At 54.1% G+C, this 14,027-nt stretch overlaps 1 protein-coding gene across 5 annotated transcripts in view; it reads left to right on the top strand.

Moving 5' to 3' along the window:
• Positions 1-14,027, top strand: part of EDAR (ectodysplasin A receptor) — a 93,983-nt gene that overhangs the window by 65,906 nt on the left and 14,050 nt on the right. For 2 of the 5 annotated variants that reach the window (XM_088026669.1, XM_088026671.1), the window contains 5 exons: positions 1,643-1,728; positions 9,084-9,170; positions 10,918-11,046; positions 11,167-11,241; positions 11,538-11,610. In XM_088026669.1, coding sequence (XP_087882795.1) covers positions 1,643-1,728; positions 9,084-9,170; positions 10,918-11,046; positions 11,167-11,241; positions 11,538-11,610 — 450 coding nt within the window. Of the gene's footprint in view, positions 1-1,642; positions 1,729-9,083; positions 9,171-10,917; positions 11,242-11,537; positions 11,611-14,027 lie in introns of all 5 variants that reach the window. The other 3 variants (XM_088026668.1, XM_088026667.1, XM_088026670.1) reach the window with 2 other exon arrangements.

Genomic DNA, 14,027 nt, shown 5'->3' with positions numbered 1-14,027 from the left:
AGGTGGAGGTGAGGAGTAACTCAGAGCCCCAAGTGCCAGCACTGGGTCTGGATGTTAGGCATCTGCCAGCTGACCTGGAGCTTGTCACCCCCGTGAGGCCACACACAGACACAGGCCGCCTCGTGGGAGCAGACGCACCATAGGCCACCGCACTGTCGCTTCCTGCGTCCCAGGCACAGATGGCTTCTGGAGGGTGGCAGAATGTGTGTTTGAGAGAGGCTTTTTTCCAGAAGGCTTAACTGGAAAACTGGCTGTTGTGGCTTCTCTGAGGGGTGTTTTGAGATTGGTTAATTAATGTTTACGAGATACACAGGGGTCTGAGGATAAAAGGCCCTGAGGAAGGGCAGGCAATTACGATCATACTGTTATTGGTAATGGTCTAGCTCGTGGTGGCTGGAGTCCAAAGACCCCCCCCCCCAGCACTCCTGCCACGCTGCCACCTACCCTGCCATCAGTGGGGGCCTGAGTGTGCATGGCTAATAAAACAGAGATTAAAAACCAACCATGGAAAAATCCAATAGTGGAGAGGGATTTTTCATCTCTTGACTTGTAATGAGGAAAAACTTTGGCACCAGCTCACGTTACTTAATCGACCTCTCATGATGTGATAAATGGCTCCATGATCACTGCCGAATGTGTGTTTATGGAAAGCAGGCACGCGCCAAGGGAAGTGCCAAAACCTGCAGGTGGAAAGGAGCCTGAGCTGTGAGTGCCGGAAGCGAGGACTCCTGGGTGGGTGGGGTGACAGGTCCTGTGGAGAGCTCTGACCCAGGGTGCAGAGCTCTGCGGGGAGGGCGTTCTGAGAGCTAGCATGGTCACCGGGGCTGCCTCATTGACATTGGGAAGCTCGAAAGATGTGGCATCAATAGGGGGAAAGGACTTCACCATCTTACTGTGAATGATTTGTCCTTTTCCTTCAGTGTGTACAACCCCAGTGTGAGCACTTGCCCTTAGGCAGTGTCTGGGCCAGGTGCTTACTGGAGGGGAAGCAAAGAAATCAGTTACCACCTGGTTGTGTGTCAGGTAATGCTGAAGGCCTTCTACGCTGACCTCTCCTAATGCTGATGCTATCTTTCTGTCCGCTGCAGCCAGCTCTGTCCAGTCTCAGCAGGTGTGCAGGAGGTCTGAGAGGTGCCAGAGTCCAAGGGGCTCATAGATGCATTTGCCAGTAATCCCACCAGGCTAGAGGCTCTGAGACAGGCACTCACTGGGTCAGGGGGTGCACCTCCTCCGGGGGGTTCTGGTTCACTGGCTGGGACACCCAGAGAGCTAATCAGGTTCTATTGGCAGATACTCCAGTGACTGATGTGAATGAAAATGATCGCTCACACACACTGAGCAAATCCATCAGTGAAAAGAACCAAACAAGAGAGGAGATTAAAGGCCCAAAATGGCCCAATATTGGAAAAAGAATGTTCCATTTCAAGTCATGCTGAAAACTCCCAAAGAAACTCAGTGGTCAAAATGGGCGGCTGGCTCTGAGAGCTCCTGATTCCCACAGCATATGTCTCATTCCTGCCTTTGGTGATGCTTGGATCATGCTTGGATCATGCCTGAATCATGGGCATGCCAAGTGGTCAGTATGTGCTTGTGTGACACCTGGCTCAGCCGCCTGCTCTGTCTTGTCTCTCCTTCCCTGCAGCTACTACATGTTGGAAAACAGACCCAGGAACATCTACGGCATGGTCTGCTACTCCTGCCTCCTGGCACCCCCCAACACCAAGGAATGTGAGTGCTCTTGTCCTTCCGTCCGAGCAGTACTGCTTCCCCACCATATCTCTCCTTACCCGGGGTTGTAGAAGGAAGCCAGTGCCCGCACCTGGACAGATGAACTACAGCGAGGGCAAAACCAAAAATGCTCCCGTGGGCTGGCCAGCCTGGCACAGGTCCCTGCAGGGAGGTTTGCTATAGCCAAGCTTAGTGAGAGACTTAGGTCAGTCACCTGCCACCTGGCGTGAGTTTTCTCATCTGTAACATGGGGTCACAAAAATCTGAACCCCCCCCGCTCATGCAATTCATGGAAAAACCAAAGAGATCACAGTTGCCAAGGTGTTGTACAAAGTCCTGCAAAGCGCTAGACGATTTTAAGTTCTCATACACGTGTTTTCAAACCAGGTAAGGCCGAGGGAAAGGTGAGGAGCAGTCACAGTGAGTGAACCGGATTCCACGAAGCCCATGTGAGCAGCGAGGCTCACAAGTTCAGAGTCCCACCATGGGCTGTTTCTTTCGTGTTTTCATTCTCGTTGATTCTCACTGCATGAATCTGTGAGGAAGGGAACTCTGCTCCAGAGAATGTAGTGTGTGGTCACTTGGAGCTGTGGTCTGGAGAGATGCCATGGAGGTGGGTGGGCGGACAGCTGGTCCCTGGGCCACAGGAGACCTTCCTTGCTCTCCCCCAGCCCCACTTCCACTGCAGGGCAGAAGAGGGGCTGTGTGGGGACCCTGCCTCTCCGGGCTCTCTCAAAGGCCCCCACCCCATGTGCTCCCAATAATCCTGCCCAGGAGAATAGACCAAGGGCCTGCCCCTTAAGAGCGGTGGGAAGTGGGGAAGGAGAGCAGGAAGAGAGGTGGACCGCCTCTCCCTCTCCTTCGCCTTCGGGTTCAGGGGAAGGAGGTACCCAGGTAAGCATGTGTCAGGGCTGCCGGCAGGGAGGGGGGCACCCCCTCTTTCCTAGATTGCTTCAGTAGACGTGCCCGCAGTAACGGGTCCACGTGTCTTTAAAGCGGAGCTTTGTACCCAGCCACATGCTCATTAATTCACAAATTAGAGGAGACCCAAGGGCTCTGGGCTGCCAGCAGGTCCTGTGGTGACGTCAGCCGCCGTACCACTGCCTCCTGCTGGGGGATCCCAGCCGATTCAATACCAGACAGTTCTGGGCTGGAGCCCTCACTGAGATGTCAGACACTCCCCACCGTGTTGAAAAGGCTCTGCCTGTGGAACCCGGAAAACAGCTCACATGTGAGGTTTGTCCCTGTGCGGGACTTCCATAACCTGGCTGGCTGGAGGGACACCTCCCTCCTCTCGCCATTTGATAGTGGGGTCCATCGCCTGAGGAGAGAAAGCAAAGCCCCTGAGCCCTGGACACTTTGAGAATGAGTGCATCCCTGCCCTAATCCCCAGCCCTGAATTGCTTAACTGAAAACCAGCTCCCAGTAAGGCCTCATAGCAGGTTCTTAGCAGCCAGATCTAGAAGAGGACAGCAAAACCATTGAAACTTAGAGTCAGGGTGCAAACCACCAGAGCTCTGTGTATCTGTATGGGGTATGGGGAGAGGCGACTGGCTAGGCCTTGTCGAGTGACATGGTGCATGGAGCCTGGGTCAGGGCCTCGAGTGTGGACATGAGTGTTACTCTCTCCAGCTATGGGCTCTGCACCTCCCCCTGCAGGCATCCTCAGTCCAGAGATCTTTTGACCCCAAACTCCTGCTCGGGAGCAGCAGATAGAACCAGAAAAGCTGGTTATGACCACAGCTTCCATGAAGACCCTGGGACTCAAACCCCCGGGGCTGCCCCTGACAGCGTCACCCCAGGAAAGCCAGGAACTGAGAGAAACCTCATGCATCATGACCCTGATGTCAGCTTGCTGCCCGAGCCCCACCAGGCACCTTCCTGAGGCTGCAGTCGGTGGTCAAGAGCGCCTTTGCCTCCAACCTGAGACACTTCCTCTGGTTTTGATGTGATTTCCCTGGGTCCTTGCTGCACGAAGCTACCCTGAGTCAATGAGTAGCGGACTGCAAAGCCATGGTCAGAGAACTTTGCACAGACCCTGGGGAAAGCATGCAGTGTGTGTATTAGGTCTGGGACAGCCAGGGGTGACGGGCAGCTCCCGGGAAGATGCCCGTGTGGGAGTGAGCCCCGGGTGCCCGGGTTGGGAGCTCCTCAGTAGAGAGGGCCGGTCGGGAGCTGCTTCAGCTCTCCCCTACCCTCAGGGGCACTCCCTGTCTCTCTCTGCGGCGGCTGCTTCCATCTTAGAAGAAGAGCTGCTTCTCTACGTGGCTCTGTGACGTGTTGGGCAATGGGGCCATTGGTTACAACCATCTTGCCTTTGGGCCAGTTGTCATACCTGATGAAAACAGAAGTTAGTGGAAGTTACTACGGAGCCTGGTACTCAGGGGCCCTAAAATACCCTACAAGCCTCGAAACCTCCCTCCGTGTCTGTTTCCTCTCCTGGACAATTGAGAAAATTATATCCTCTCAGTGTGTCAATAGGGCTGCCACATCCACGCCCCAAATACCTTGAGTACTGAAGACACAAAGCCAGTGTAAATGAGGACTCTTCTCTAAACCACTAGAGTGCAACAGGGAGGCCCCCAGACGCTCCGGGCACCCCTAGAGTGCTGAAGAGCCTTGAGAGAGGGGCCTCCCCTCCCCCCACCTCTTGTGACGTGCCCCTCAGGAAAGCGTAGGGCTTCCTTCTGGATGCTGTGGTGAGAGAAGCCACTTCCATCCCATTGCTGTCTGTCCTGGAAATCAGCACCAGATGGAAGAGAAAGAAGAAGCCCTATCAGTTATTTTTCAGTGAAGGCAAAGAACAAGATCCACTTGGTGAACCAGCACTGTTTTTTTCTTTCCTGAGAAATAAAGTCCTGAGAACTCACGCCTGAGAGCTGTCTCATAACGGAATCCGTGTTGTGGCTTTGTGAGCATGGCTCCACCCCGGGTCTCCCAGGCCCACGTGGCCTGCACCTCACTTGCCGACCTCCTGTCCTCCGTCAGCTCCCCTGGGCCCACCTAGCAGGAGCCCTCCCTCACAGAGCTCTGGAGGGACCAGTGAGGCAGCTCTGGGCCTGGGGACTCACTTGTCCCATCAGCATCATGTTTATCATCACTCCTCTTCGTTTTTATTTTGACACCGAGCCATGTGTCAGGCCCAGGACGGACTCACCTTTTGGAAAAGCCTGCTCAGGAAAGCTGTGGCAAGTTTCATTCAGATGCCATCGTGCAATGCCCAACAGTGATGCCACTCAAGTGTGAAGCTTTGGCATCCCCAAAGGCCAGCTGTTTCTAACACAGTGTTTCTCAAGCTGGAATGCGTACACCTGTCACCAGGGTCCTGTTAAAAAAGAGATCCTGGCGCAGCACGTCTGGGGTGGATGCCCAGACCGCATTTCCAGCAAGCTCCCGGGGAACCTCACTTTCAGCAGCGGGGTTCAAACGGCTCTGCCCGTTGTTCCAGGATCCGCCACTGGGGGGCGCTGGGCCGACGCAGCAGCCTGGGGGCACCCTCGCCAACAACTCTTAAGAATCAAGAAACAAACCACTCCTGAAAATCCAACCTACTTGCCCCATGCAGAGAGAATCCAAGCAGTCTTTAATACATATGGCATATTTATAAATTGTGTGGATTAACAAACCTCAAAGGCCCCGTAAATCCTGTCATCACACTGAACAAAAGTATTACTGCATTAAGCCACGTGCTTACAGTTCTCAAAATACTTTTGAGGAAAGTGGACGAACACCGTGCAGAGCCCGCCACCTCCCATACCTACTGTCCCAAGTCAGTGCTGCTCCGAACACACCAGTGAGCTAAGCAGAGGTGTGGCAATTTATGGCGATTTTCTGGGACTACAGTTTTCATTAACCCTGCCTTACTCCTATCCTGCAGGATCTCCTCTCTGCTTATTCAAAGCTAGGCTCCAGTGGGAGCATCATGCAGGGTAAGATGGATCAGTAGTTGACCACCCAACAGAAACAACAACTGAAGAACATTCTCATCTAATGATCTGTCCCAAGGAGGCCAAATGAACCCAAAACACAGGGCACATACTGGAGCAGAAGGAAACTGTCCAGACACCAAATATTCATGAGAGCAGAGCGGGGCCTGGAACAGGGAACTTCCCATGCAGGGAGCTGGTGGCCGTTGGCATGCTGTCCTAGGGCATCTGTGCGCGGAGATAGACCTCCAATCATGCGGTCTTCCCGCCCACCCTCCCTCTCACTGTGGGATGTGCTCAGAACAGAACGTTCCCCTGGTCGGCTCAGGGATCACGGAACAGCCGAGCACACCCCGCCCAGCGCCTGCAGCTCAGGGCCCTTCAGTTGACACTGGCTGGAGCTCAGTTCAGGGAGAATGTCGTACACCAGGGTGGAGGCCCTGCTTGCCACCTGAGCGAGGACAGGAGCCGCCCACTGGGGGTGGTGGGGTGTGCGTTACCGACGTGCCCTGGCCCGCACGCAGTGTTTGCTGCTGGCACCTGGGGAGCAGCCCTGCCAGCCGGACGCAAAGGCATCTCGTGAAGTCAGTGTGCAGCCAGGCTGTTCTCATTGTTCCTCTCTGGACCACAGTCCTGGGCGCATGTGTGCCCCCAGCCCCTGTCCCCCAGCCTTGGCCAGCAAGCCCCGGCAGAAAGGGACAAGAAGAGACAAAGATGACAAATCCGCAAACAGAGCCCACAGTATTTTTTTTCCCTGAGGAATAGCTTAAGCTACCCTGAGTTCCTTACCAAACAGATAGATTAGCTTTGTTTTCAGTGTCGAGTTTGCTTTTAAAAAGGAAAGCAGGTTCTGCTTGAAGCCCTGACCCATGTCAATTTCCCCACTTGACTGGATGCCTTGAAGCCTCCTTTGCCACACTGGAGGGGAACCGCGTGGTCTGCACACAGCAGAGCCTCCAGCCCCAGGGTGCCAGGCGCACAAGCCCTCACAGGGATGGGGGGAGGGGGGCGCACCTTCCCACCAGCACCTCCCAAGGGGCCACTGGTTCTGAGGCCAGGGGAGAAGGCTAAATGGAAAAGCAGAGAGTTGACATGAGTTTAGGGGTAAAGGGCCCAAGAAAGCTTCTGTTTGTGCTCCAGAAAGGCAAAGAAACCTCTCTAAGCTCTGGTCACCAGCAGGGCCACTCCCTAGAACCGCAGGCGCCAGAAGACCCAGCAGAGGAAGCAGAAGAACTGCCCCTTCCAACTGTCATTGGCAGCGTTCCTGCTTCAGACACCCTCCCACTCCCAGGTCCCACTTTCCTGCTTCCCATGGCCTCAGGGGGCAGCCACTCCAGGAGAAAGTGGTGTGACCATGGGGCCCGAGAGCTGGGGCGGGGTGGGGGGCTGGGAGTAGGGTGGGCAGCCTCTGTTCTGAGCAAGGCAACTCTGCAGTCTGCATTCATTCAAGGGCAGCCCGTGCTGGTGAGCACTCGGGCCCCACGGGCAGGCCTGCTTGCACCCCTCAGCACACCTCTCTCTTATAGTGGGAGAGCTAAGAAGTGGTCCCGGCGACCAGCAGTTGAGAAAGAAGGAAAGAAGCAGGAACCACAGAACTCATGGTGCCCTGCGGAGGGTAGAGACCTCCCCGTCCATCGTGCAGTGCTCTGGGCCCACCAGCATCCACATCTGAGGCAGCCCCTCAGGAACAGAGACAGGTGAAGGGGCCAAGGCCAGGAGCTCCAGATAAGCTAGGTCCCTGGGCTCCAGAAGCAGCAAGTCCCCAGAGAGGAGACTTGCCTCTGGTGCTGAGAGCTCAGACTTGGCAAGACAGCTCCCAGCATGGGCTGGAAGCGTGGCAGGGCGGCACCAGCAGCTCCCATGCTGGCCAACAAGCCTTCCTGGGCTCCCGGGCCAGCCCCGATCCTGGAGTTGCTGGGGAGGGTGTGTGCCTCACAGCCTTCAATGCTTCCCCCACGGTACATGCGTTGTTTGAAGAGACTGCAGATGACATTTCTCACCCAGCGGCCAACAGTTAAATTCCCAGACAACCCAAGTGACCAATGGGGAGGCTCTGAGACCTATGGCACCTCACAGAAGTGCAGTTACCCCAGGAGCCAGTCCTTAGCCTGTCCCCGGGCCCTCCCAAGCTTCCCTTTATTTTAGTTGCAGATTTCTATTTGTGAAAGGGTGTAAGGAGCAGATGTTTCTGGCCCTGCTGTCCCGTGACCTTGTCTCCTTACTGGACGCAGATGTGTGGCTAATTCAGCAGGACTTGCCTCACCCGGTTGGCTATGGTCCCCGTCTCTGAGTTGCCCCATGCTGTGTGCACAGGTGGCTTTAGAAATACCAGCCACAGAGTGTGGTTTCTCCTGAGAAGTGTCTCTTAAAGAAAACGTCCCTGTTAGAGATGGTTCTCATGGAAGCCTGGAGGCCGGCTGACAAAGGTCCCGGAGTCAGCACCACTCCTCCTTGCTGGGAGGGCTGTGGGGACCACGTGTGTGACTTTGGGGAGGCCAGCTCACCCACCCTTGCTTGGGAGTGTGCAGGCCCACTTCACGGATTACTCCAGCACGAGTACGGACAAAAGCCAGACAGAAGGACACGTATTTGAAATAGGATCATTTTTATCAACAGCAAAACTCAAGTCCCACCTAAAGGAAGGTTGACCATCAGGATGCCGTGTTTTCTGTGACAGAACATTTTTGCTTTGTTTTAACCGAACAATTCCTTAGTGACAGAATTAGTCACAAAACCAGCTTCCATTTCACCCTTGCTAAAGTGATACTTTTTAAATAGAGAAGGGAAGTTTTATGAGTCACAGTTTTGAGGGAAAGCAAAGTTCATGTCTGCTCTTAAACTGTTTGGTCACAAGTATTTAAAAAAATGAATCACAGGAAAATCCTAAAGGAAAACACACCAAATTGTCAACCTCAGGTAGTGAGGCTATCAGTGATTCCCTTTTACTTCTTTCTTGTATTCCCTTTTTCTCCTGATTTTTAATAATGGCACATATTATTTTTATAACTAGAAAAAGTATTAAAACTACATTCTTATTTTATGTAACTGAAGAAATTTCTCAAGCATTATTTCCCCCCAATCCTTCTGTATATATACACGGGCTTTTCTCATCTCTATAGATGGCCTATATTTTACCTCTATTCATAGAAAAATTGAGTTGGTGAGGCACCACTGTTTAGTCTCAGCAGATTTACCTATGTGTCTTCTCCCTGAAGAATAACACTTGGGAGGTCAGAGTGCTCTTTAGGGATTATGAAACATGCTAAGGAATGAAAGTGTCCCCTGTCCCGCCACCCCCTGCTGCAGGGCCTGTGTAATCTAGAATTCTAGATCCCCTGGCTCTGCGGCTGCAACTTGCTTTCCGTCCTTGAAGGTGGGGCTTGTCCAGGTCATCCCAGGGAACACGAGGTGACTGGGTTCCCCTTGCAGGTACAGGAGCCAGCTCTGGAGTCTCTGCCAACTTCCCCAGCACCTCTGGCAGCAGCACCCTCTCTCCCTTCCAGCACGCCCACAAAGGTAAGGACCGTGCTTCTGCAGCTAGCCAGCTGTTACAAGTAACGCGCTTGGGTGAAAGCGAAGAGGGAGGCTGGGAGCAGCTATGAGGAATGGCAGCGGGGGCTCCTCAGTGCCCCCAGTAGCGGGAAGTTGGTCGTGATGTCTGCAAGGAGTGGAAGCGATCTCTCCATGGGCGCCTGGGGTCCCTTAGAACACACTGGCAAGAGGGCGCCTGGGTGGCTCAGTCGCTAAGCATCTGCCTTCAGCTCAGGTCATGATCCCACGGTCCTGGGATCGAGCCCCGCATCGGGCTCCCTGCTCCGCGGGAAGCCTGCTTCTCCCTCTCCCACTCCCCCTGCTTGTGTTCCCTCTCTTGCTGTGTGTCTCTCTGTCAAATAAATAAATAAAATCTTAAAAAAAAAAAAAAAGAACACACTGGCAAGAAAGGCACATCCTGGAGCCTCAGGGTGGTGCTCAGGGCACAGGCGGTTGCATGGCAGAGAACAAGTTTCCCGGCCGTGGCTGGGCCACAGCCATTCTGTTGCTGGCTTTCAGATCAACCTGCAGAGCCCAACACTTTAATATTCGTTTCTAAGAACTATATTTTGCTCCCTGATCCCTTAGGGATGGAAAGGCTTTGAGGAGGGTGGAGGCCCCTGAGGCCCCCGTCTCTTTCAGATCAAGGCCTCACGCTGGTCCCTGCTACCATCAGGCTGTTTCAGTGCCATCCATTATTTAAGCATTTTTAAGGCCCAGGTCTCAGTGAGGTTCGGGGGCCCTTTGGAGTCCCACAGTGCACTCAAGCACGCTAGCCTCAGCGTCACCCCCAAACCTCACCCTGCACATTCACAGAGCATCAAAGCTGGAAGACTTTGCTAGGACATAAGAGTCTCATTTCCACCAGGCCCCGAGTGAGGGGCGGGGAATAGCGCACAACTCAGTGAATATTAAAGCACTTATATCATCCATACCTGGCATCCAAATGATGATTTCTTCAGACACACCCCACCCGGGAGGACAGGCGTGGAAACTGGCAGCGCTGGGGCTACGAGCTCTGGTGCCTCTTTCCAAAATGGCCTCAGCCTCCTTCAGCGGGTCCCCAGTGTTTTAGATCTTGTCCCTTTCCTGTGGGAATGGTAGGTCACCTGGATCCTGCCTCGTGAGGGCCAGAATCCTGTTTGTTAGTTCAGAGAATGAGAACAAGCAGCAGGGCATTGCACATGTTGACGACAGGCATTATTGGGGAAAACAGCGAAAGCCCCCTGAGGAAGGGACCCCCGTGGTGAGGTGACAGAACAGAGGAAGAGGTGCGGCAGCCCCTTCACCACCTTTGCCCTGGGAGTCTGATTATGACGCTTAGGTTGAAATTGCATGAGACACAGGATGGCGCCAAACCAAGAACAGAATCTCTGGCCCTCCGAGGTAACTTCTGCTTGGATGGAACTGTCTTCAGGACACTTGCTCGTGGGCTTCTTCCTCTCTGCATCCCAACTCACCCAGGGTTCCCAAAGTAGTAACACCAAGAGCGAGCACCTCAGGAACAACTGAGCAAACCCGAAGCATGGTGTTCCAGATAAGTCTGGATCAGCCTCAGTTAAGGCCAGCCATGATGGTCAAGGCAAACCTGTAGGGTTTGGGATTCTGAGGGTCCCCTGGAAGTGTCCCCTGCCACAGGCACCGCGGTCTTCTCAGAGGGTGGATTCTGTGGGGCTCAGGGGCACCTGTAGGGAGTCCTGAGCCCCATGTTGCCCTCTCTCCCTGTCTCCAGCAGAGTTCTCAGGCCAAGGGCACCTGGCCACAGCCCTGATCATTGCCATGTCCACCATCTTCATCATGGCCATAGCCATTGTCCTCATCATCATGTTCTACATCATGAAGACAAAGCCTTCTGCTCCAGGTGACTGCTCCCCAGTGCCCCCACTCCCTCCCACAAACGCTTGCTCGCTGACGGTTCCGTTCTGTCAGCTTACCCAGTGCATGAGTCAGGCTCCTCACACCCTTGCGTTTCTCCAACCAGCCTGCTGTAGCAGCCACCCAGTGAAGAGCGTGGAAGCCCAAGTGAGCAAGGAAGAGGAGAAGAAAGAGGCCCAAGGTCTGCAGACCGAACCCCCACAGCACGGGTGTCCATCCCAGGGTGGAGATTGTGTGCCCCGTTCGCCAACACCTGGAAGCCTGGCCTCCCGACTGCTGGTGCTCTCATGCCACCCAGAACAGGGCTGCAGGAAGAGGCGTCGGGGCCCCCACATCGCGCCCTGGGCGTGGTGTGGCTTAGTCACCGGGCAGGCCTGCTAAAGAGGAAGTGAAGGGAAGCAAGAAAGGATGAGTTCAGAGCCAGGGACTGACTCCAGCTCCCTTCCCCTCACCCTCATTCTTCCCATTTACCTGCAGACAGTGTGGTGATTTTCTCTGAGAAGGACGACTTCGAGAAGCTGACCACAGCTCCAGCCAAGACTGTCAAAAGGTAAGTCAAGCCAAAGCAGCCACTCGTCGTGGGGTGGAGCAGCCCCCAGCCCTAGGTGAGGTCAGGGGTCCTCTTGGGGTCCTGAGCAGAAAGGGGAGTGCCAGATGGGGAGCATCCCAAGAAGCCTGGCCACTGGCCTGGAGGCTCCAGAGGGAGCAGGACCCCGGGACGAGCAAGGCAGGAGAGTACCAGGCCTCAGCCTCACCTCTGACCTGATGCAGGGGCCAGGCAGTGTGAGGGGCAAGTGGTTAACACCTTGCTCCAAGGCCAGCTGCCCCCCCCCGTCCCACCTTCCTCTTCAACATCCACCCTCTGTGCGCAGACCCGAAGCTTGTGAGTGTCCCCTTCTTCTTCAGCAGCTCCCCATGGCCAACAGCAACACTGGTGTCACTAGGCTAAAACCAGAACTAGTTTCCCTAAATGCTGGGCCGCGTTGGTAATGATGATGGCTAGGGAACATTCGGTGCTAGGTCTGTGAGTGCCCACGCACAAAGTGCTAGTATTACCCCTGATGGTGGAAAGCCGAGGTTTGGAAGCTGTCATGTGCCTGAGGTGACACATCCAGGAGTAGCAGGGCCGGGGCACCAGACCAGGCCATCTGGCCCCACAGCCCATATTGTACAGGCTCCAGACCAACCACTAACACTTGTGAAGTAAGACTTCTTAAAGAAGAATTTTGACATATGAGATTTTTACCATATTTAGCGCACATTAGGATGTAGAATCAGCCCTGGCTTTAATAACTAGGGCAGAGGGAAGTGAACTTTTCCTTTGCCCCCTTACATGGTCATTTGGACTTGGTCCTGCTTAGGTTACACAAATCCACCCCATGGTGTCAGTCCCCTGTCTGGCCTCTACCCCGTTGGCCATTCCAGGACCCCATTGTGCCTACATTGTGGGTGGGACACAGAGGCCATGGGGGGCCCCAAACTAATTATAGGAAGGGCAGAGGAGCACTGTCTCCTGGCCTGCAACCTTCCCAAGGTGGGTGAACTCTTGCAAAGCCTTTCATTTGTAGGAATGATCATGAATCCAGATGTTTGTGTAGAGCTTTGGCATTAATCAAGCACTTCCAAAGGTGTTACCTCATTTAGAAAACTCCAGCATCTCTCAAGACCCCTATTGCAAGGGCAGGAAGCAGACTTAAATCATGAAATCTGTGCATGCTGGGAAAGAAAAGAAAAAGTGGGGGTCCCCCTGGGCAGTCCCTTAGATGGCAGTCTTTTCCTGGGAGTGCCTCTGTTCCCCGTGTCAGAGCCCCGGACCGGGCCGGGCTGCGGGGGCTGGCTCTGCAGTGTGCCTCCCTGCGGACGAGTTTCTCCTCCACCCTCCCAACTGTGCAGCCCTGTTTTGTGGCAGCCTTCTGGTCCTCCAGGCTTTGCTCTTTCTCAAAAGTAGGAGACAAGAGTACTCAAAGGGCAGGGATGTGTCCTGTGACTTAAGTTTCATCTAAAGACTGAGGGAAAGGGGGAATTTGGAAGAATATTTGGAAAAATAATACTTGTTTCATATGCAAATGTCAAATGAAAACCGGACAATCGTGCTATAAAAGGCAAGGCACAGAGCTCCTCTCCCCTCTGTCTGCTCCTAGGCCTTAGGGAAAGGACCTGGGGCCATCAGTGTTCTCTGGGGACAACCGTGCTTTTGTTCCTAGCCTGCTGTCGGGGTGGGGGGTGGGGGGGAGACAGCGGCAGGGCTGCCAACTCTGAGCAAGGCCCTGAACCTACTGGGCCTCACCTTCATACGGCCTCTAGGGTTGCTTTTGAGTGTGGGCTTCATTACTGTAACCCAGCGACTAGAAAAGAATAATTCTTTGTAAGTCGTCAGCCAGACCACAGGAAGCGAACAGGATGCCTAAAAAAAGAATGTTGTTTTCAGCTATTTGGAATGATTTTGAGAGTTTAAGCTCCAACCCACATGTGCCTAGGGCTGTGGACTGTGAGCTGTGGTGGAATGTGGGCCCACCTGGCTTCTGGGGGGAGCTCCCGAAGCCCCTCTTGCAGCTTGCTGTGACCCCACCTACAATGCACACATTTCAGCCAGGTCACCCCCTAGTCAAGATGGGGGCTCCCCAGGCAGGCTCATTCAGCTCTGTTTGGGGTCGTTGCAGAGAACTTGCACAGATTCAGTGCCGGCCACATAAACCTGTTTGCATTTAGAACAATGCTGAACTTGGAGCTGGCCTGCATTAAAAATAGGAAGCTGAGGGGAGCCTAGGTGGCTCAGTCATTAAGTGTCCACCTTCGGATCAGGTCATGGTTCCAGGGTCCTGGGATTGAGCCCCACATCGGGCTCGTGGCTCAGCGGGAAGCCTGCTTCTCCCTCTCCCACTCCCCCTGCTTGTGTTCCCTCTCTCTCTGTGTCTCTCTCTGTCAAATAAATAAATCTTTAAAAAATTTGATATACTGATTTTTTTC

This window comes from Eumetopias jubatus, unplaced genomic scaffold, assembly GCF_037043125.1.
Source record: "Eumetopias jubatus isolate StellerSeaLion01/CBP00866 unplaced genomic scaffold, mEumJub1_p1.0 scaffold_9, whole genome shotgun sequence".
NCBI classification, from domain to species: domain Eukaryota; kingdom Metazoa; phylum Chordata; class Mammalia; order Carnivora; family Otariidae; genus Eumetopias; species Eumetopias jubatus.
The sequence above is the reverse complement of the archived record's forward strand: the minus strand, read 5'-3'. Positions and strand labels throughout refer to the sequence as shown.